Source organism: Plutella xylostella, chromosome 30, assembly GCF_932276165.1.
Source record: "Plutella xylostella chromosome 30, ilPluXylo3.1, whole genome shotgun sequence".
Lineage (NCBI taxonomy): Eukaryota > Metazoa > Arthropoda > Insecta > Lepidoptera > Plutellidae > Plutella > Plutella xylostella.
The window spans coordinates 5504331-5529256 of record NC_064010.1 but is presented as its reverse complement, the minus strand read 5'-3'; the positions used below and the strand labels follow the sequence as shown (position 1 = coordinate 5529256).

Genomic DNA, 24926 nt, shown 5'->3' with positions numbered 1-24926 from the left:
CTGTTTCCGCGAGATTGGCTTCATCTTTAAAAGTTTTCCCGTGCGAATTCCACGATAACAAGTAGCCTAAGTGTTATTCAACAGTGTCAGCTATCTCCATACCAAATTTCAGTAAAATCAGCTCAGCTGTTTTGATGTGAAGAAGTAACAAACATACACACACACACACACACACATACATACTCACAAACTTTCGCCTTTATAACTAATTAGTAGGATAAAATTTATATCACTGATACGGACCAGGTATTCTGGTTTTCTGTTGAAAACGAACAAATGGCTAATAAAACTTAATGAAATAAATTATTATTTTACAAAGTATAACTCATTACTCAGTATAACAAATATAAGGAGGCCTTTGCCCAGCAGTGGGACGCAAATCAGGATATAAAAAAAAAATCATTCGCTGCTACCTCAGTCGACTAACAGTTTGTCTACTGTAGTCTCTTACCTACATTCCTTTGGGTACGTTTTTAATATTCCGTGCGATGTTTTGACAACTTATTGACAAGACGTTGTCTGCAGAAGTGTATATTTTAACCACTGGCCAAAAACTTGGGGTGTTATAATGTTGAGTTTGATTTAAAATTCTTGTTAAAAGTCTATCCGTGGTAATTATAGATGTTACATATATGTGTAAAGATTGATGTTTTACGTTGCATCTAGCGAAAATTATCCTGGAAGTTTTGACATATACTTATGGGTGATCCTTCGGGGACCGTATTTTCGACGGCGTTGAGGATATCTCTGTAACCAATTAAGATAATGACACGTATTTTTTTTCAATACAGTCTAGCTCTATCTCTATTTGTAACCAATATAATTTTTTCAGTAAATGCTGTTTCAGTACTGACAAAATATATTTGAAAAGTGTGTTATTCTTATTCATATATAGGGCGTCCGTTTGCCAACTTGAGGAACAAAATGTTCTGTATCACATTTCCCTTTTAATTTATTAACATAAATTAAAATTTTATCAAAGGGCAATGACATTTCCTTTGACAAAAAAAATATTTAGGACTTATAAATACGTAAGTTTTTTTTCATATAAATCAGACGAAGAATGAAATTTCGAAGAATCACCCTTATGCAATGCAGATATGATGGAAGAATATTAAAAAACACTGATAAACGGTTGTTTTACTAGTTTTTATTCTAATTATCGCCATTCGTTGGCACCAAACCCTAAAAATACTGAAAAAGTTGGCAACGCTACCAAAAACTGCTGTCAGTCAAACTAAAACCACGAAAGCCAAAGCTCTACTTAAAAACTTTAATAAAAAACCACCGATTACCATAAACCGAGTTTAAATATATCGATGAAACTGGCCGTTATCATTTCATAAACAATACGAGATTGGCGATTCAAATAAGGAACACTTCAAACGTGCGAAGTTCCATATTGAAACGGACGCTCGGGCACCGCGCGCGCATCTCAGGATCGACTCCTGCGCAACACATTTAGCAAAACCTGCTCTCTGATTGGCGGACAGTTTCAGTCCATTTGTGGAAAGTGTTTTGTGGTTGGTGGACTAAGAAAACCTTCAGGTGGTGGACAATGAGTGGTGGAAACGGTGCGCTTGGAATTTTTCAGTGAGTTACCCGTTTCAGCCAGTTTCAGAAAGCCGGGTTAATGTTAATCGTCGGTTTGGGATTCAATTGTTAGCTCTCAGTATTGCAGATATATTTCTGTATAATATAAGGCAAGGACAAATAATTGACACTTTAGGTCGATTGCCTCTGTTCAACATTTACTCGTAGTCTGATAAAATAATTCAATAATAATAAATGCGGCTATAAGTAAAAGCTTTCGTTTTCCATACAGCTGAATTACTTTGGCGACGTTTTTGTTATGTGTATGGTCGTGTACGTTGTTATACGATCAAAGCCGGAAAAGTACGATGAATCGATTGATTTAGAAAACATTTATTAATGCATAGTTATGAAACTGATAATATCTGCACTTTGCCATTATTAAATAAACTCAATTATATTGTTAAAATTAAAAAATTGTGCTGAAGGTTTTCCTAAAAGAAAATAAATAAATAATATCGTAGATCAACATTGAAACCCCCTTTTTGAAACTGGCTGGTTGATAGTTTTAAGAATGATTTCACTACTAAGTAGGTACTATCCTCACACTGGGTAGGTCTCTTAGAAATCACAGCTTAATCGTACTGAAACATACAAAAATAAATGACTTCAAGTCATAGTGATGATAATTATGTTTTATCTAAAGGTCGTCGGTTTCGCGTATGTATGATAACGTTTCAGAAATACACTAACATGTTCAAAACCACTTCAAAAGAACATGTTAAAACCATTTTAATAATATTAATTACCTACTTAGCTATCGCTTTTGGTAAAGCCCTTTCGAAGAGGCTATTTTCATGCACCACTAAAATTTTCACAAATTTCAAATTCAAATGGTTTAATCGACGTAAAATTTTACAATTATTTGTCGATAGTCATCTAGGTACCACCATTTCACAAAGGCCCCGTCATTGAGAAGGAAAGAAATGGCGAAAGAAACTCCTCGAGCATCTTTTCAACTTTTTCCTTATAATCTATTACAATTTTTACTTATATCTAGTACCTACAATTTTACTTAAGTACCTATATCCATTTCATTTTTTCAATAGCCTTAGCTGAGGTGGACAAGACCACGTAATATGGTGGATAATGTAGCTTTAACATAATTCTTAAATTTTTGCTCAGTAAGGTTTATTGCTTCATTTGATAATTTATTATAAAAACGTATACAGTTCCCCATTAATGATGTGTTTGTTTTCGAAAGTCTGAGTGTGGGATTTGTGGGAGCACAGATTTTCACTGTTTGCAAAATCCCAAGACGTAATCTTTGCGGCGCCTTAACGCACAGTGTAGGTTTACACTTATAGAGGGTGTTTCAAAAAGGGTATACTAAGCCGAAACCTACGTGTGCATCATGTTATATCAAAGCCCTAAGTCAAAAGTTCTTAGTAAAAAGCATTACCCTCCTCCGTCGGCAGTCGGGTAATAATTCACGTGACCAACAATTCTACATATACATAGATACATTATGCACTCACGACTGTAAACCCCGATGGGGTAGTCAGAGGTGGCTCACAAGCGAGCCACCTACTTTTCGCAGCACATTTGTACTCACGTGATAGGTTGCGAACCATATCGCCATTTTGAGATAACCAACCATTCTGTGGAATATTATTTGTTTTTTCGCGAATTTTCTTATTCTGATTTTATTTTCGGGCTTAGATATACCATGCTGTACACGTAGGTTTCGGCTTAGTATACTCTTTTTGCAACACCCTGTATGCGCTTGGCAGAGAGGAAGTCCCGGCCCCGAGGCGAATTAAACTCAATTGAGTTACTGAGTTAGGATACTCTTGTATTGTGTATGGATGACGTTCTACGGTAAAAGACATAAAAAAGTAATATACACATAAAATATAGATAGAGAATATTCTTTATTTGTACACAACACACACATTAAATAAATATACATAACTTAAATACTAACACATATGTACAAAAATGGCGGCCTTATCGCTTAAAGCGATTTTTTCAAGACGACCTTAGGGTGGAAGGATATTTATAATCAAAGAGGGGTCAAGTGTACTAAAGAATTCTAAAGGAATACCTAATTAAAATATAATATAATTTATTATGAACATGAAAAAATTATTTTTTAAAGCTCACCTTTTAAAAGCTCCCAAAGGCTTCTCGTAGCTGTAGCGATTTTCGTAATGGTACCCGCTTTTTTGTCATATTTTTTCAAAATCGGCTTAGCTGTTACAAATTTATACTTACGACTTTTAGTGTTGAATGTCCTGGTAACGTTGGTTAGATAAGGTTATTGTACCTACTTACCTTTATACGGTTTGACTTTATATTCAGTTTTGACATTATCCATTCATGTTAGTTATAGCAAAAACTGCGGATAACAATCACAACATACACACACACACACGTAAAACTTATAAGAGCGCTAAACACCCGGGATGGATATGCTATGGAAAACCTGCCAAAATGTCATTGTCAACAACTTTTATGTTGTATAATTTTAGACGGATTGTCTATTTATAATTAGATGTACCGATTTTTACAAGATTAGATAAAAGCAAGAATATGTATATCAACAATATTTGCACTACATAATCTACAAAAAAATATCGACGACTGTATTTATTTTTATACCATCATTATCATGATCAGCATATAGCAGTCCGCTGCTCGACGTGGGTATATAGGTCTCTCCCAAAGCACGCCATTGGATGCGATTTATAGCTTTCGGTATCCAATCATTCTTCTTCTTCTTCTAGTGCCGTCTCCTAGCGAAGGTTGGCAATCATCCTGCTGATTTCCGTCTTGGAGGCCGCCGCACGGAACAACTCTCCAGCATTGCGATTCTGTAAAATCAGGCTTCACTTCGCATCTCACTTCAATCTTCATTCTCCCTTCACCTTTCACTTCAAGTTCGAACAGTAATGACATTATATGTCATCTTATACATTATTTGTCAAAATCTCGAAATTCGATGTGTCTACGGAAATTACAAAATGCCAATTTGAAAACTCACTCCGGATTCAGAATCGAGTTTTGACAATTAGTTTTATAGAATCGCAATGCAGTGCTCAGCTGGACCCACTGGCGAAGATTTTGCAGCCATGCCTTGTATTTTCCCCTGGGTTATCCAATCATTACTTTCGCCTATAGTCACCCCCAGCTTTTAATGAAAAAACGAATTTATACATACTTATAAATTATTTTTTGCGATGTGGCCCCGTGGGGTCCTGTACCCCGCGGGGTTTTTTTTATTTGTGGTAAATTATGATAGACTAATCGATGAGATGAATGTAGATGTCGCAGCAACAACAGATGACTTTTTCATATATATTTTGAGATTTGCGGTCAGATTATCAAGTAGGTAGGCTATCTTTGCCTTGACATCCCAACAGTCATTATCAAGGCTACATTTTGACACTGAATTTAGGCATGCAAATTTCAAAATTAAAATAAGTATCTATTGCACAATATAGAAAATACTACTTGTGGGCCCACTCCATTTTTTAGCATAGACGAATAAAAAAACAGTTGTAAAGTTTAATGCCTACTCAACCAAAATTAGTGAAACCATCAATAAATGGTAAATTTCAAGATTTAAAAGTTGTTCCGGTATTAAAAGTTTCCCAATATACATTTTGCTTGCTGACGGAAAATAAACACTGATAAAAATGCAATGCCTTTATAATAGTTATAAGTATTGTGTTCATCATCATCAGCCAAGAATCGTCCACAGCTGGACATGGCCTCTCCCAAGGAGCGCCACAACACTCGGTCCTCGGCCTTCCTCATCCAGCCACTACATACCGGCTACCCGCCTATGGTCGTCGGTCCAGCGGGCAAGAGGGCCTCCCACGCTATTTCATAATATTATGTTCATAGTCTCCTCTCGAGAACTCGTGTATGCTTCAACGGTCATCGGCTTTTCTGTAATTTAGCTAGTTGAATATTACAAAAAGGTTTAATTTAAATATTAATCAACATATATTTTCTACAGGCTGTTTCGTTTTTGCAAGAGTATTGCTTGGGTTCTTATAGTAAGCCGAAAGGCCATAAGGGGCGACTTAGGGGGTAATTCTAAACAACTTATGAAATATCATTAAAAAAATCTTGTTTGTTTGTCCATAGAAACTCAGTAAGTCTCGTTTTTACTATGATATTTTATATAGGTATATAAAATATTTTTTAAACACCTGTATATGGAAAGGGAGTGCCACGCACCATGGCGTCATGGTTTTAGAACTTTAGATAAAATTCTATTTTGCATAAATTTCTTCGAGGGTTTATTTTTATTGACTCTTTCCGATATTAGGTATATTTTAGCAAAATAACTGGTTAGTTTGCTAAAACTGTATATTATTATTTGTTATGGGATTAGTAGGAACTTTCCACTGTTCATTGTATACGTTTATTTATTAATAAACTCATCATCAGCCTTAAAATAAATAAATAAATTAATTTAGCAGTCCACTGCTGGACGTAGGCCTCTCACAAAGCACGCCACTGGATGCGATCTTTAGCTTTCCGCATCCAATCATAAACAGCCACCTTTCGCCATTATTAAACTCACGAGCAATGAAAAAGTTTCAGTGGCAATAGCTACGAATGGAAAAGACTAGCTTAATGACCCCTTCTGCAATTTTTTTTTAGGTGTATAATAAAAAATTATTTGTTGAATTCTTTAAAGTACAGTTTTAAATACGTGCACAATCAGGTAGTTAACTAGTTTGTTAGTTTATTTTAACTTAATTAAAACAACTATGATTAATGTTAGAATTATTTAAAAAATGTACATAAGCTGATTAAGGATTAGCTGTCGTCTTAAATAGGTTTACACAAAACCTGTATTAAGGAAGTACATTTTAACAGCGCATCAGAATACCAACTGAAAACGTCTCGTCTCGTTCTCGGGTCTTGGATGTGCCGTAAAATGGCAATAGGCCCGCCCCCTATTACATTGGGACTAACATAAAACTGGCGAAAAGTGGGTGCAGCAATGCACCTCTGCCTACCCCTCAAGGGAATACATTATTACAACGTGTGAGTGTTTTTTTTTTAATATTAAAAACTAGCTGTTCCCGCGCGCTTCGCTTCGCCTTAAAAACTTTTCCCGTGGGAATTCCGGGATAAAAAGTTGCCTATGTTCTTTCTCAGGGTCTAGACCATCTGTATACCAAATTTCATTCAAATCCGTTCAGTAGTTTTGGCGTGAAAGAGTAACAGACAGATAGACAGACAGACAGACACAGTTAATTTCACATTTATAATATTAGCTAGGATTAGGATATTTGAGGTCATTAATATTATGGTGTGGACATTTTGTCAGTGGAACTTTTTCATTGCTCGTGAGTGTATAATTATTATTATCAATAACGGATACCAACAGAAGTTGACAAACACCCTTTAATTTGTAAACGTGTGATTTTCACCCAATTTTACATATCACGTGTTTGGTCCAACTTTTAATTTAAATTAAACGAGATTCTTTTATTTTATGCGAAATTTATTCTACTGTCGAAGGGACGACATACCTAACTAAATGCGGCGTAAAAACCAGCAAGTTAGGGATAATGTAGTAGGTACTTATCAAATTTAAGGTATTTTAGGAGATTGGAGATTCCGTATTGTTACTAAAACCACACTGTGACTCAGGTAAAACCTAAATAAGTGATTCAGAGTGAGTACTTGTAACCGTTTAATAATCTAACCAACGTTAAACCCGACATTCAATACCGTAAAGTCGAATAACTTTTGAACGACTTATTTCTGACTGTGATAAAATATAGCTAAAACTCTCAGATTAACATTATCTAACATAAGTTCAGCTGTTTGGGATCTAAGCTGCCACTGACACATACACACACACACGCACACACATTAAACTTATATATGACTAGCTGTCCCGCGCGCTTCGCTTCGCCTTAAAAAGTTTTCCCGTGGGAATTCCGGGATAAAAAGTAACCTATGTTCTTTCCCAGGGTCTATTCCGTATGTATACCAAATTTCATTCAAATCCGTTCAGTTGTTTTGGCGTGAAAGAGTAACAGACAGACAGGCAGACAGACAGACAGACAGACAGACAGACAGACACAGTTACTTTCGCATTTATAATATTAGTTAGGATTAGTTAGGATAATGACACCCTCTTTTACGTCGAGGGTTAAAAATTGGTTAGCATAACAAATGAACGTACAATTCAGTCATTTTCGTTCAAAAACAAAGAATGATATTAAAAGTTTGCAAGAATGCGAGGGTAGACACGATATTATAAACATAATGTCAGTAGTTTTTAGACTGTGATAGAATTATTTTATTTATATTATTATTACTATTTTAACAGTGTATTCGTGTAAGAATTAAATTATTATACTTACTTAATTAATACATAATATGTGATTGAGTGATATTTCCGATATTGCATAATGTTATTATAACAATATGTGTTCACCATTTAGGAAATCCATGGATTTCTGTATTACAAGCAATTTAGGTAGGTGAGTTTTTGCTTAGAACTTTAAAATATTCATTGAAAAATCGTAGTATTAAGTTAAAGAACGGTGTGAAATCTTCAGTTCTCTGGTCCAATAAACCTTCGAACTTAGACGGGACGTGAAGTGGTAGGATGAGGAAGGCCGAGGACCGAGTGTTGTTGACCGTGGGTTGGCGCTCCTTTGGAGAGGCCTATGTCCAGCAGTGGACTATTACGGGCTGATGATAGTCTAAGCCCTAAAATAGTATTTTTTTCTCTAAATTACTTCAGCACTTAATCCTTCGCAGGTTTGGCAAATATTTTCACCTTCGGTTAGCATAAAAAATCATCTAATCGTTTTGACGTAGACACACCTTGTTTTGCCATCTTAGAAACAACAATAACAATAAAAATCAAATTTAAATGTACGTATAACGCTAGGCTTTGTGTCTAATAAAACTGTCAATCGTAGATTAAAAATATGAAAACACGATGGAGTGTCAGTGCAAAACAAACGTCTCGACAAATAACAACCCAATTCTACCACTGAGCTCTTATTTTGAACTAGCCGTTCCCGCGCGCTTCGCTTCGCCTTAAAAAGTTTTCCCGTGGGAATTCCGGGATAAAAAGTAACCTATGTTCTTTCCCAGGGTCTAAACCGTATGTATACCAAATTTCATTCAAATCCGTTCAGTAGTTTTGGCGTGAAAGAGTAACAGACAGACAGACAGACACAGTTACTTTCGCATTTATAATATTAGTTAGGATTAGTTTGTTCAGATTATTTTTTTTTCAATGATTGTCATTAGGTTGAACTTAAAACGGTTTGACAGTAAACAAAATGCGGCCAGTTTTTTGGTTTTGTTATGTATGTGACACAGCATCTTGGTCCTATATCGTTAGTCTAAGGCCGGGTTCGTAATAAAATCTGTCAAATCGTCCATCGATGTATTTCTGATCGTTTCGCCAGAAACGTGTTATATTCTACAGGGTTTTAACCCATTTTGATTATATTCTTTTATTTAAATAACAATAAAATCAAATCACCATGATCGTCATTTTTATATCACTTGATTAGAATAACTAGTTTTAAATATCCCTTAACTTTTATATCCCTACTGGTTTATTTCTTTTAACAAAACAGCTAGAGTCCGACAACTTTAACTTTGTAACATTCAAATGGTTTTTCCTTTATCTGGTAGCCACCAAGGAAGACAAAATACTTCAGTGGCTGATATATTAGTTTGACACTTGCTTCTGATGCAATGTTAGCCTTGGCAGACTATACAGGGTGATGCAAAAAGGGTTATACATACTATACATACTATGGAGAATGTTTTTTTTTTTCACGAATTTTGAAATTCACATTTCAGATTCGGGCTTAGATATAACATGCTGCACATGCTGGTTTCGGCTTAGTATACCCTTTTTACAACACCCTGAATACAGTTGACACACGCATCTAAAATTTGCAAAAAGTATAACACCCATGTGGTTTCTTAGTGGTTACATTCGTGTTAATGTATTCTATTTTATTAGCATTAGGGACCTTAAACTAACAGGTAGGTATTGTCTCGTGTCTTTATGTTAAAACATCATCATCACGTGAATTTTATAAATATGTATTAATTTTAGCATGTGGTTCCGTAGATATTTTTACTTAAAAATTACTCTTTTAACTTCACGTGAAGAATGTAGGTGTGAGTAATACAATAGTTTTAATGTGTTATAATGGTATGTAAAGCTAATCCATCGTTTTAATATATTTATTATGTGGTAAAATATTAAATGATTTTAGTGAATGAAAAAAACATATAATTACGTACTTATAGTGGATTACGTGGACAAAACCAGACATACACCTACATACACAGGTCAAACGTTATAAAATCCCATTTGGTGTAGTTTAAAACATGTTTAAATAATATCATAGGTGCAGTAAGGGGCAGAGAAAACTGACCCCCCTCAGAGGCATTGTTACTATGAGAGGGGGGTCAGGTGTCTTTGCACATGACCGTACCTATATTTAGCCGAAGAAAACTTCACAATACAAAAACCCGGATCAAATTTTCGTCCATAGACTAAGAATTTCTAAAACGGATCCCTAAAAAGTGGTTAATCCTCAATATAATATTGCCATTTATATTCTAAGCCAAGACACACTATGTTGACTCACAAGTAGTAGCATAAAGTCACTAACGTTATACGAGGAATATAAAAAAATACGAGATATTTAGACAATAGCAGATATGATTCTAACGGCCTGATTCACAAAAAAAACCAAACACTCACACCTTGTACTAATTACATAATTTACAAAGCTTATATACAAACACATAGGTACAAAAAAGGCAGCCTTATCACTTAAAAAGATTTTATCAAGACAACCTTTGGGTGGAAGAATATTTATGTTCAAATAGGGTCAAGTGTACTAAAAACTGTACCCTCCCTGACCCTACATAAAGGCGGCCTTATTGCATAAAGCAATATCTACCTCTTTTACCTGTCCGTCTGTCTGCCTGTGTCTAATATTATTTCTCTCCTTGTTTCAGGTTCGCCAGAAGTGCACCGGCCATATCTATAATATTAGATATAACATTTATAACAATTATAAACTCTAGCGAGAAAAGTGTCTAAATACAACGAAAAATATTCCAAAACCAGTACCGCTCAAGAGAATATATAAATAGCTAAATAAATACCCTAGTGATATACCTAAATACCTATTTAGTGTTTTTTTCAAATACTTTGAAAGAGATTAACTAATTTCGTTAAATAAAATTCGTGAAATAGCATTTTACAAATAGTGGTTGTGAAAAGGCGAAGAAGAAAGAAAAATGATTTCGTTTAACCGTAAGTACCTTTTATATTATATAAATATTGCCCTTGCGAGCAATGAAAAAGTACCACGGCCAAAATGACGACAGCAAATTATTTTAAAAAAATCATTTAATATGAGAAAGAAATAGACCGTACCTATTTATATAGAAATATTAACGTTTTTAGTTGGTCATATTCTAATGCGCTGTTAAATCTAGCTTGTCTTAGCTTCAATTTCGCCATAGTCGGTTAGAGCATAACCAGGTATTAGTGGTTGACTTTTGACACATCTGCCAAGAATTTAATAAATGGAGATGACGTATAATTGATCAACCTTTCCCTGGTTACGATCTAAGCGACTATGGAGAAATTGGCACTTAGTGTAACTAGGCTTTTCCGTTTAGGAGTTATTCGGTGCTATTGTCACTGAAACTTTTTCATTGCTCGTGACTTTAATTAATTAATTTTTATATAAATGACAATGGGCGTTTTGGGACCTATGTCCAATAATGATGAGACATACATCGTTGGATAGCTCTTTTCAAGTGAGCAAAAAAATATTATGACGACAAATCCGTATAAATTGTCCATTTTGAAATATATTCGTCAGAAGTAAGTATTTTTCTATTGCATTGCACTCTCTCTCCTGATGACAGTTAGGGCGTAATACACGTAAACACGTATTATTAAAATAGGAGAAATTACTTTCAACTGGTTTTATTGACTGAGATAATAAACTAATAAAATATTATAATTAATGATGATCATTTTGTTATAAAAATTAATAATGAAAGGGAAAAAATAACAAAAACATTAAAATTACAGAAATAAAATATAAAAACTTTCAAGGTACAATTATTCTAATTGGACAGTAGATCAGGACTGGCGCTTTCGTTATTCATATTCTGCAAAAAAATACCTTTTCAACGACGTATCACTCATTTCTATTGGAGATGGTCCCAGCTTCCATACATTGGTGCCCATCATCATTTACCTTCAGAATGGAAAATTTTAGAACAGAATTACTTTATTGAACGTTTGTTTAAACAAAAAAAAACATTATTATCTATTATAATAATATAACATATTTATTTCTAAAAAAGCGGTGTATCTTTATAACATGTAGGTTACATTAGTAGGTATTATAAAGCAATTAAAATATACGAGGACCACTTAATAAATTATGACAAAATATTTATGTCCCGAGCCCATTCTATTTTAGGCAGCATTGATTTAGTGTTCATATTAACATACTCCTAACATAACAACGTTTTACACGTGTCATATATCCGTCATCATCATCGTCGTCATTATAATGAAACATTTTTTATGAAAATCTATATTCATGTCTAAAAGTCGTAGAACAAAAGGTGTACAGAATGAGCCCATAAGTCATTTTTAAACACCCTGTATATGTATTCCTAACTACTGCACCATCCGGTCGTCTGTTCTGTTAAACTTACAACATTTTTCTATCAATCGCTAAACAGACTCGTAGCGACATCTAGTGTAGTTTGTAAAAAGTTGTTTGCAGATCGTTAAAGGGACTTAAGTGCCAATTTCTCCATAGTCGGTTAACCGACCAGGGATTGGTTATAAATTAAAATTATACGTCATCTCAATATAAAATTCTTACAAGATGTGTCAAAAGTCAACCACTAATACCTGGTTATGCTCTAACCGACTATGGAGAAATAGGCACTTAGTTTTACCGGGGTAGGTACCTACTATTATTTTGTGGTTTTACTAAACTCTATGGACAGTTAAAAAGTCGTAATCCACCGATGTACAGGGTGGTTGCATAAGTGGAATACTAAGGGGTGACTGTGTACATGCATATTCGAATGAAAATAAAAAAATATATCTAATCTAATTTTTTTATTCTGTTTGTCATTTTTTTTATGTTATGTTTTTTTGAGTCAGTCAGTCAAGTCAGTCCGTGACTTCACCCAAGGGTTCTAGTTGAAAACCAGCGCTATGGTGTGGTTTAGCATACCTGCCATAGCATCAAGCTGAACTAGAACCCATTTCAGCACCGAGAAGCAACATACATGCTTTTAATAACTATTTTTTTTTTTTGTTTACTTTTTAACCTTTTCTTCTAAATGTATGTGTTGTTTCTGTGTGTGTAAGAAATAAATAAATTTTCTTTCAAATTTTCTTAATCATTAAAATGATTGAGGTTTAAATTTTCTACCATATCTTCCTGAAACTACTTTTTTATTGTAAACTACAACTTGTGCTAAGGCTTTATTAGGTTCCTATACTTAGGCTTTGGTATGTTAATGGTAAGTATTTAGCTTTTTTGTAGCAGCAGCAAATAATTACTAACATTATCTGTTCATGCTTACTCATATCTGAGCAAGCAAAACAAATGCATACAAGCACAACATATTAAAAAGATTTTTGCGAACTAAATAATTACTATTGTGCAAAATTTTCCATTCTGTTTATATGTTTTTTTTTACATCTGAGCGGCCTAGACTGTGGGTTTTACCGCCGTTTTCTGATTTAGCGGCATTTGAATTATCATGCACTTATTGTTGGTATGGTAGTGATGTGACACTGCGGATAATTTTTATCGATATTTTTTTATTTGCTTTGGAAGTTTTCTTCGTTACATTAAGATAATTTAAGTTGTGTTTACATTGTCATTTGATTACCTACTTACTTTTGCTGACTATTAGGTAATGATTTTATTTCTTTCCGGGACTTCAATCTTTGTACGGTCAGGTGCAGAAAAACCTGACCCCCCTCTCATAGTAACAATGTATCTGAGGGGGGTCAGGTTTCTCTGCAACTTACTGTACTAGGCTAAATAAAGTTAAGTACAGTCCTCGCAACTTAAGCTGTGTGAATTGCATTTGTGTGGGTACACACCGATAGTGTAGCGTGACTTTCGGTAATCAGCTTGAGGCTTTTGGCAATCACTCACACAAATGCAATTCTAAGCTTATTATTATTATTAAACTCTTTATTTAACAAAATAAAAAGTTACAAAGGCGAACTTAATGCTAGCAGCATTTTCTACCAGTTAACCTTTGGTGATGTTGAAAAAGTGATTGGTAGTGCTTACGATAGAAGATGGTCTAAATTGAGTACCTAACCAAAATATTAATATTCCTATACCTATACAATATAAGCTTAAGTTGAGTGGCCTGAATAAAGTTTTTAAACATTTAGTTAACCATCTATCAGAGAGGTGTTCCAATATCATCGACTAAAAATGGTCTAGTTGAGTATTTTTATCGATATCATTGTGTCAACCCATCACTATCAATCGTGAACGTCACTATGACGTCTTATATATTATTATCTCACGCGCAGAAATCTCGACCGCTTTCCGACTTAAAACGTACATTCTCATTCAACTGCTAATGCTTACACAATAAAGTTGTATTTTCAATGTCACACACTGTGACTCACATAGATACGTCGTAGGAATCATTATTCAATGGCAATAAAATGTTTTCTAAGGGTGGCTGTTATAGTTTTGTGCACAGACATATATGACAATAGATGCCGCACAAATGCAGTTACATATTTCTATAAAAACCGCGCTTGCTGAAATTTGTAAAGGAAATAAGTATTATTTTTGACACTGACAATGGCAGCTGGCTGGATAAATGTATGATCATATATGATCAACCTTTTGACACGCTCAGTACGTACCTACACTTGGGGCATCTAGTGGCATCTATGTATGTGGCTGTAGTTTTGTGGTCATAGCTCGTTGCGGAAATGTCATAAATTCATTACTATTGGGTATTTAGTCAAGCGTTTTCTGAGAAAGGAGGCGGAAGTGAGGAAAATCCGTTTTTATTAGAGACTGAACTAAACCACAGAATAATAACTTGACTAAACCATAGACTATTACATTAGTCTATGACTAAACTAAGCTGCGGCAGCCGTGGGCGGACTACAATGCCTAATAGGCATAATATATCTAATTTATATCAGTTAAATTGTATCTTAATACTGAAAAGGCTTGGCAGCCTATATAAGATTGTTGGTAATAGAAGCAATGTTTATTTGTAAAGACCCAAGGGGTATCAAAATAGAAATTAATCTTCATACCGCGACGAACATACCTGGACAGTTCTTCTTTTAAACTTACATAACGGTTTCTCAATCAGTTGAGAAGAAAAAAATCATGAGTTTTACAAATATTTATATCTATCCTATCATCAGCCAATAATCATCCACTGCTGGACATAGGCTCTCCCAAGGAGCGCCACAACACTCGGTCCACATAAATATTTATATATTTATTTATATTTCAACGTGCATTGTACTAAAGACACAACGGCTGTGCACGTTTACAAAAATATATATTTATATTTTTGTATTTAAAATTACGTTACAGAGTGGTAAATCCGCGTGACAGAGATGTAGGTATTTCATACGAATCTTGGCTGTCTCCCGCCACTTCATCCTGCGAATATTCCATAAAGTTACAAAAAAAAATTGTAATGACATAAAATATAAAAAATGTATTCAAACTCCAGAAGATATTACCCATTTAGTAAAACAAAATACATATTTTTTTAATTTTTCTGAAATATTAAAAAAAAAATGAAAATTCTGTCACGAAGATTGCCATTTTTAAAAAAAATTGAGCCACTCGTCCTTATTGCCATTGATTAGAGTTTTAGGCCTCCTTTATGCCTTAGTACGATTTCCCCTTTGAGATCCAGACACCGCGTATCGGCCATCCGCAAAGTGTGACAGGCGAAGCGTGTGTTTATTCGGCAACAACTTCGTCACGTAGGTAATTGTTAAAATAAAATACAATTTAAATATTATTTTTGCAATCAACATGTGAATAATACACTTTATTTTACTGTTTAAATCGACTTTGCAACATATTTTACCCCTCTGTCACACGACAAATCTGTCACATTCTTACCAAACACTCCAATCTGGGGATATTCATGAATGATTTTTTTTTATTTGGGATAATTTTTTATTCATTATGTAGGTTAAAAAGAAAAACTGCCCACCTACGGTTAATTTACAACTGAACACAGTAATTCTTACATTATAATTATAAAGCTATATGCTAAATGTGATTTTTACTAAAAGTAGTTATTATTTAAATTATTAAAATATCATTTATACAGGTTGGCTCTGGAGGTCAATCTGAACAAATTATGTTCTACGACTTTTGCTCGGTCACGTGATTTTTTTTAAATGTGAGACACCATCTTAATCTTCTCTTAACGTTAATCTAAGATGTTACTGAATAAATTATAAATAAGCACAAAAAGTAGAACCTATTTCGCCTATTTATAAACTCAAATTAAACATTGGATGCGGGCAGGATATTAATATCGGATCATAATTACTATTGATAGCAAAATAATGGGTTTTACATAAATATAAATGTAGGTATTTGTTGGAAAATTCCAGTCGGTTGATAATCCGGTATCTGATGACGTTTCATCATCATCATCAGGGGTGCTGAAGCCTCCCCAAGTGGCGTTTACGTTCAGTTACAGTTTGAAAATATTTATTCTTATCTTCACAGTGCACTTCACTGTGCTTAGACAACTGACTTGGAAGAAAATATTGCTTTATTTTTTTGATCCCTTATTTAAGTAGGTAGACATTCAAAGTATGTCCTGTACCTTACGCCCGCCGCGCCGGCGCACCAGGGTGTGCCCAGGGTCAGCGGCTGACACTAATTTCACAAATATGAATCGGTGAAAAATCCTCGTCTAGCACTATAAGTTTGTCACTAAGAATATTCAACCACTACCGGGTGCCTGTCTGAGGGCATCCCACGCTAAGTCGCCTAAGCGAGCGATTCATATCTTATCATCATGATTTTCAATTTGTGAACCAATACTTCTAAATGATGACTGCTCACTTTTTTACCAATAATTCAATCTTATTGACACTGTACTGGCGTACATAAACAGTTTTAGTTATGACCTGCTACAATATAAAAAAAAACGAGTAGGTTTAGTATATTGTACGTGTGAACATCTAAGTACAGAAACGACTGCTTAACGCCTGTTAAGCAGTCTGGTTGGATGGGCCCCCATCCATTTCCCTTTAACCCTTAACCCATCCTACTTGTTTTTTTCAATGATTGCGTCTCTAACTCCATACCTTAAAGTTCAAAATGATGTGGGGTCCTTATTCACATAGCCTGATTAAGGGTTAACCCCCCTGAATTTATAGGACTAACTGACTGTCAGTTCACAAGAGGCTTGCATGGGTCATACTTACTTTAATTTTCACTTTACGTCTAACATAAAGAGTCTAAATTTTAGTATCACGATTGTTAAGCGATTAATAATCCATAGGTTTAACTGATATAACGTTTATTTACATAGAAAATTGAATATTATGCAATTATACAAAATGCGTATCGTGACGAGTTCAGATCGAATGTGAAAATTCTACAGGCCTCTTTCAGAGGATTCTTTCCGTTCTTTTGTTTCTAGTTTCCGCCGACCGCCACCAGGCGGCGCGGCGGTCGCGGCGCTGCAGTCGCGAACAACGATGTAAACTGATCTGATATGCTGTAAAGAAGTCGTACTGCTGCCTTGCTCTAGAGTACTTATAAAGAGTCATAGAACATAGAGTGTGATCTTATATACAGTTGTACACACTAGGAAACTACAGGGTGTTAAAAAGGGCATTGTAAGCCAAAAACGGTTGACTCGTGGGTCATTCTGAACAACTTTTGTTGTTTTAGTGACCAATACAGACATAAATTATATTCTACTAGCTGTTCCCGCGCGCTTCGCTTCGCCTTAAAAAGTTTTCCCGTGGGAATTCCGGGATAAAAAGTAGCCTATGTTCTTTCCCAGGGTCTAGACCATATGTATACAAAATTTCATTCAAATCCGTTCTGTAGTTTTGGTGTGAAAGAGTAACAGACAGACACAGTTACTTTCGCATTTATAATATTAGTTAGAATACAGTTGTACATACTAGGAAACTACAGGGTGTTAAAAAGAACATTGTAAGCCAAAAAACGGTTGACTCGGGGTTCATTCTGAACAACTTTTGTTGTTATGAGCAATAAATATACATTTTATTCTATTACGAGTGTGTCTCAGAAGGACGTAAGGAAAACTACCATTAAGTACATAATCACTTTGTCATTCCTACATATGACTGTGATAAACATTTCATATCCGGTGCGGTAAAATGTTAAATTATGTATTTAATGTGGTAGGTAAGTAGCGTAAATTGTTTTGAATCTACTTGTAAGTTCAACATTAGTAACACGGGATTTTGACTCAGTGTCAGTAGGTGGTGAAGAAAAAAAATTAAAAAAAAATGTTTACAAAAAACTATTATGAAATGATACAAAAAACTAATCAAAATTAGTCCAGCCGTTTCAGAGTTACGCAATCACAGACACATATAAGTACAAATACGTCATCACGACCCATTACGTCCCCACTGCTGGGGCACGGGTCTCCTTCCAATGAAGGAAGGGTTTAGGCCTAGTCCACCACGCTGGCCTAGTGCGGGTTGGTGGACCCCAACACAAGCAAGCTTGTGCTGAGAGAGTTGTCGGGTAAGTGGGCAACCCGACTGTCAGATGTTTTCAAGCCGCCCGAAGGCCTCTAACTAGGCTTAACGACTGCTACCGAAGCAGCAACCGGGACCCACGGCTTAATGTGCCGTCCGAAGCATGGAAGCGTCCAGAAAAGCACCACTTGAAATTGGTCACCCATCCAATGGCTGACCGTGTCAGTTGTTGCTTAACCTCCATGTAATGTTGTTATCTTGTGTATGTATTTCTTTTCTTTAAGTCTGTATTTTTTCTTTTTGTTGTTGTTGCTGTCTATGTGTCGAATAAATGTTTCTTTATCTTTATCTTTATCTTAACCTCAGCGATCAGTTACGATCACTGAGGCCCGCTCGACTACGGACGCTTCAAATACGTAGGCACGTTAAACTTATAAACATATACATATGCACTCACGACTGTAATCCCCGAAGGGGTAGTCAGAGGTGGCTCACAAACGAGCCACCCACTTTTCGCAGCACATTTGTACTCACATGATAGGTTCCACTCGAGAGAGCCAGGTGCAGGTACTTACACCCCCTCAGAGAATAGAATAGAATAGATAGGTTGCGAACAATATCGCCGTTTTGGGATAAGTACAATGCACTTAGGATACACATCTAGAATCTAGATGTACTTACTGGATTCTTCACGATGTTTTCCATCACCGTAAGAGCACCTGGTATTATTGTACTTAAACTCGTTAATTGAAAACACAATTGAAAGAATTCATTGGTACAGGCCAGGATTAGAACCCACAGCATCTGTTAAACTTATAAAACCCCTCTTTTTGCGTTAGGGGTTAATGATAAAATAACTACCATTTGGAATGTTCCCGAAATATTAACACGTTCACGGACAATCCGTCGAGGGCCGTAATTAAGTATCCTTGTAATATGACTACGCGCCTGTGGCCGTCCAACTTCTATTGATTGAAACCGACGAACCGTCAACAGCCGTATCATTTCCGTATTCTTAACAGGAGATGCATGATTTAGTGTCGTATTGCGCTAATTCATTTGTTGCTAGGTGTCATAACAAAGAACTTGTCGGGGTTTCTTTTGCACACACATAAGTGAACTTTATAGTGACATACCGCCTGTCGCCGTAACCGTTACAAATAAAAATAACCTTCCAGAAGTTAGTGTCACGGCGCGCGCGTCGCGGAAATGTTGTGTAGAACGGGTGGTAGTCTGGTAATTTTTGTGGCAAATTACGAGGTAAATTAATAATAAATCGATAAATATAATATTATACAGTTTTGCATATAGGATACCTACCTATTCGATTCAAATACTATAATTACTTAAATGGAACATAGAAAAGCAAAGATATAACTATAATGAGGAACTAGAAAATTTTAGCTTTTGTCGATAAACCCCTTTGTTTAATCTTACTATATCAGCTTTATTTATTGTAAATAGCATGCTAAAAGTGGAACTTTGTATCTGAAAAACGTCCAAACCTATTTGAAAATGATTCGGTCCTTGAAAAAAACTGGCGGCTGCCGCCTGTAGCCGTAGATGTCACTATACGCATTGTTGGATATGCATGATGTGGCGGACCGCTTGTAGACGATACCGTCTATGGCCGTAACTGTCACATTACGTAAATAAAATATGTTGAGATACGGCAATACGTTTCAAGGCGGAACGATAAAATGTATGGGATTTTTAGGTGTCATATCAAAATATTTTCCAACCACCAATTGTCCGTGAACGTGTTAAGCGTTAAGTTTTTTGGACATCATCATCAAAACGCTATCCATCAGAAAAATCCTTTACAACCTATAATCTCAAGAGTTTTTTTTATACTTATATCAAATCGTTTAGTAGTAAAATTTTACGTCTGTACAGTGTGGTGCAGAGAAACCTGACCCCTCTTTGAATGACAATGCTACCAGAGAAATTTTAATATATCAGGTTTCCTTTTAGTTCTATGAATTCGGTGGGACGATTTTCCTGACTCCTTAAATTATAAAAATATTATAAAGGATTAATAAGATTGCCTTTTTCTGCATTTAGCTTCATTTTAGGAATGTAGATAGATAGATAGATAGAATATTCTTTATTTGTACACACACATAAAATAAACTTAAATACTAACACATTTGTACAAAAATGGCGGCCTTATCGCTTAAAGCGATTTTGATTCATGAAATTATGAATTAATATTGATTAATGTAATATATTTTTTACACTAGGATTTGCAATAATATATAATTCTACCTAAGTACCAAAATAATTACCATACCCACAAGTCGCACAACGTACATAATACCTATACAGTGTAATAATACTTTACAAATTAGATTTTGCATTGATCCGTCTGTCAATCAATGATCTGAAAAAACGTTAGGCAGCGTTCCCACTACGCCGGACCGGCAGATCTGCCGAAAACCGGACACCGGACAGAGTGTTCACATTACATCGGATCCCGGAAGAAATTCAGACAGTCCTCAGTTGAATTTGGACCTGCGAGCACAATGGACGACGAAATTGTTGTGTTGTGGTGGTATCTTAATAGAAGGCAAAATAAAAGAAAACATTGGGTACCTACACCCTATTTTACGGGAAAGATTTTCCATTCTTTTCATTTTACATCCAGGGGCGAGGAGAGCACGAGCGGGGCGAGCGGGGGACAGATACCGGCACAAACTCGTTCACATTACTCCGGGCCCGGTCGTTCTACCGGCAATTCGTAGTGACAAAACGTTCGGTAGAAATGCCGGGCTCGGCAAAAATGCCGGACCCGGGATAATGTGAATAGCTTCATATAAATTGTACAGCCACTAGCTCTTCCGGCAGATTTACCGGCGCGGCAGATCTGCCGGTCCGGCGTAGTGGGAACGCTGCCTTACCTAAGTATAGATTAGGTCCCGGATTTTTTGCTAATTTTCTTCATTAACGTCTGAGTATGATAGACTGCGCATTAAAATATTTATTTGCAAAAAAACGCAACGCCTCGAGAACAACAATGAGATGGTTGTTATTGTTAATAAAACATTTTAAAAACAACGAAAAAACCCACCCGTGAAGTAGATTAGAATAGATTAATAAATTTTTAAAGATATCATCACAACCCATCACGTCCCCACTGCTGGAGCACGGGTCTCCATCCAATGAAGGAAGGGTTTAGGCCTAGTCCACCAGCCTGGCCTATTGCGGTTTGGTGGACCACAACACAAGCAAGCTAAGCTAAACTTGCTTGTGTTGGAGTCACAACCCTTGTGCTGACGTTGAAAACTCGTTGAAAAAAAAAAAAAAAAAAAAAAAAAATCTTTATAATACTCGTACACTCACGGGCAATGAAAAGGTTCCACTGAGAAAAGCATCAAATTATTTCTAAACGGAAAAGGCTAGCTTAATGCCGTCTTCTGCAACATTGAAGTAAATTTAATAGAGCATCAGGATATTACCACCTAAAAACGATAATATTTTGTTCCAATTTTAAATTAGATCTTTGAAAAAATTGGGGTCGAGTGATGTCGGCTTTTTGAGAGTGGAACTTTTTCATTGCCCGTGAGTGTATAAAGTCCTTTATTAAAAGCAACAGGTAATACATCCGACGAAGCAGTAACAGTCTATTAATAAATAAATAATTGTAAAAATACCTTGCATAAATACATCAGCAACATTTATTTTTAGAAGCCATAAAAACTAAATTGCTTTCAATTGTAAATTAATTCAATTTGGTGAGCTATTGTTGCAAAGCTTAGTCATATAAACTAATGATGTTGTTGAAAAGGAAGGAAGGAACTTAAACTTGTATGTATTCTAATTGGATTAACACTTAAAATCGTCTGAGTGAAGAACCGATGACCGCTGGGGTAAACTGGGGTAAAGTTTAGGCGGCTGAATGGTGTAGTGGTTAGTGACCCTGACTGCTATGCCGAAGGTCCCGGGTTCGATTCCCGGCTGGGGCAGATATTTGTTTAAAGACAGATATTTGTACTTGGGTCTTGGGTGTATATACGAGTATGTATAATTGTATATACATTATCCCTACCGGCCACCTAAGGTCGGCCGTGCCGGAGGGCGTCCCACTCTTAGCTTGCCAGTTCGTAGTCTCCACTCGAGAACTCGTTTAAATAAATATGTGGGGACATCTCAAACACGGCTATCCGACCCCAAGCTAGGTAGAACCTGTGTAATGGGTGTCGAACAGCTGATATATCTACACAGATACATATTTAATATTTAAACGACAACCAGACACAAGGCAAACACAAAATATGTTTGCCCTGGACGGGATTTGAACCCGCGGCCCTCAGCTTCGGAAGCAGCTTCACTACCGCCTTAGCTACGGTGCCGCCGATTCAATGCAACTTTTTTGAAAATATCAGGTTATTTCTTACCTAGAACTGAAACGAGAATCATCTTTCTGTTATTACATCAATCTTTTCATTAAAATATAACACGTGACTGTGTGAGGAACTCCCTACGTGTTGATTGGACGAAACCAGTGGATTTCACGCCATTTTGTAATATCTGATAGCAGATGATGTATAGATAAATATTGAGAAAATAAATCTCTTAAGAATAAATATATGTCACTGTATCTATACGGATATTAAAAGTTAGGACAGTGATGTGATAATTTATCATCTTAAGAACAGATGTTGCTTATATGGTAGTCTACTTTTTCTTCAAAAAATTTTACCTTTCTTACTAAATAGTAACCCAATTAAATTTGTAAGAACACAAAAAACTAACTAAACAGATTTAATGACAAATCAATCAAGAAGGTTCTTTTCGTGTACCTCATATAAGTAAATTAAATATATGTATTAGGTATATATTATCTTTATTCCTATGTAGGTATAGAAATACTAAGGTAACAAAACATTGGCTCAAAATGGCGTGGCGGTGGTTAAACATTTTTTATCGAGCTAAACTTTGGTTGGATTGATATGAGATGTAATAAATTATACCTAGTCAGGTTACGTAAAATTGTAATATAATAAAATATTCTTATAAGGTAACGGGTCCATATTCCGAGGTAAATAACAACATTTGAAAGTAAGTAAGAAAAATAAGCATTTGTAACCATCAATATTGATGTGAAATATTGTCTTCTGTAAGAATATACGTTAAATTTTATATTTCTTAACACAGATTCATTGATAACACATTAATTATACTTAAAAAAATATAATTTATTACACATGTCGATTTGCCCTTATACCGAGGTAGGATTATGGTTTCTTCCATATACCGAGGTAGTCTGTTCCATATTCCGAGTTAATCCTGTCAGTGGCTCCATGAGTGTGGCCATGAACATAAGGAAATTACAATCTAAAATATCGATATACTTTTTTAACCCTAAAGTACTCCAAATAAATTTAATTATTCTAAATAGTAGTTGAAAATAATGAAAAGAATTAAATACTCTCCATTTATATTGGTTTTCGTGATAATTTCTATTATTTATGTAACATTTTCATAATTCATTATTGCAACTGGTAACATTGGCTAGAAAAAATATTCATAATGCTTCTATGATGTTCTATGGACTTTTCCAAGCGATTAAAAAAAAATAGAGTAGAGATGGGGTAAATTGATGAAATAGTGACAGTAATCGAATATAATCGATTATTGAACTCGAATGATTTAAACATTTTTTACTATAGTTTTTATCTAAGTAAGGTCTAAAATTTTTCCACGATATTTTATGTTCTTACTTAAATGTTTAAAAGTTGATGATACGTAATAAAAGTAGATGTGTAAGGGATGAGGAAAAGTATCGAATACTTACAAAAGCCAAATACCTTATCAGTACTAATTTCCGATGAGTACCTAATGTATTTACCATAAACGAATATGATTATAATAAAAGTATCTACCCAGGAATCGATCCAGCATCGATTATTTTTTCTTTCAAGCATAGGTCGGAAGCAAGGAACATTGCACTAGGTACATCTCTATGGCGCATGCGCGCTGGACTGGAGGCGCGCCGGCGCCATGTTCAATTTTCCGCCGAAAAGTTTGCCGCTATTCTTTGAAAGTATTTTTGTTAAGTCTTTACATTAGAAAACAAACATCTTTTATTAAATTATTATGTTTGTATTTGCAATATGCAATTGGAAAATCGATAAGGTAAGCTTGTGTGCGAATTATTTTAGGAAATTACGTAAAATGGAAATATTTTTATGTTTTTATCAGTAATTTGGCATCAGTTTAGTTACTAACCTAGGTTTTTGTTCTAGCGTTTTCGTTTCTAAACTCACTAAGTTTTGTGAAAATGGGTACCAACTTATAAGGATAAGCTTAATTCTGTCAACTATCCATACAATTTACCTACTTACTTTATTTTTCAGTGACAACAACAAGAAAATGAAAAAATCAACCAGACCCCTAAACCAAACATGAAATGCAGTATACAGGACATTCATTTATCTGGGAATTCTGGGATAACAATATTACAACGGCCATCAGACCTCGAAGTAGAAGGATAATGGAAATAAAATACAGAAATGAAATTAGGCAATTGTGTATATAAGTGTTATAAAAACTCCACGGTCGTGTGTGTTATTTT

At 35.2% G+C, this 24926-nt stretch overlaps 1 protein-coding gene across 2 annotated transcripts in view; it reads left to right on the top strand.

Moving 5' to 3' along the window:
• Positions 1-1381: 1381 nt before the first annotated feature.
• Positions 1382-24926, top strand: part of LOC105395297 (scavenger receptor class B member 1) — a 93020-nt gene continuing 69475 nt past the window's right edge. The window contains exons 1-2 of one of the 2 annotated variants that reach the window (XM_048632102.1): positions 1382-1593; positions 10585-10885. In XM_048632102.1, coding sequence (XP_048488059.1) covers positions 10870-10885 — 16 coding nt within the window. In that variant the 5' untranslated portion in view covers positions 1382-1593; positions 10585-10869. The remainder of the gene's footprint in view (positions 1594-10584; positions 10886-24926) is intronic. The other variant, XM_038121540.2, reaches the window with a different exon arrangement.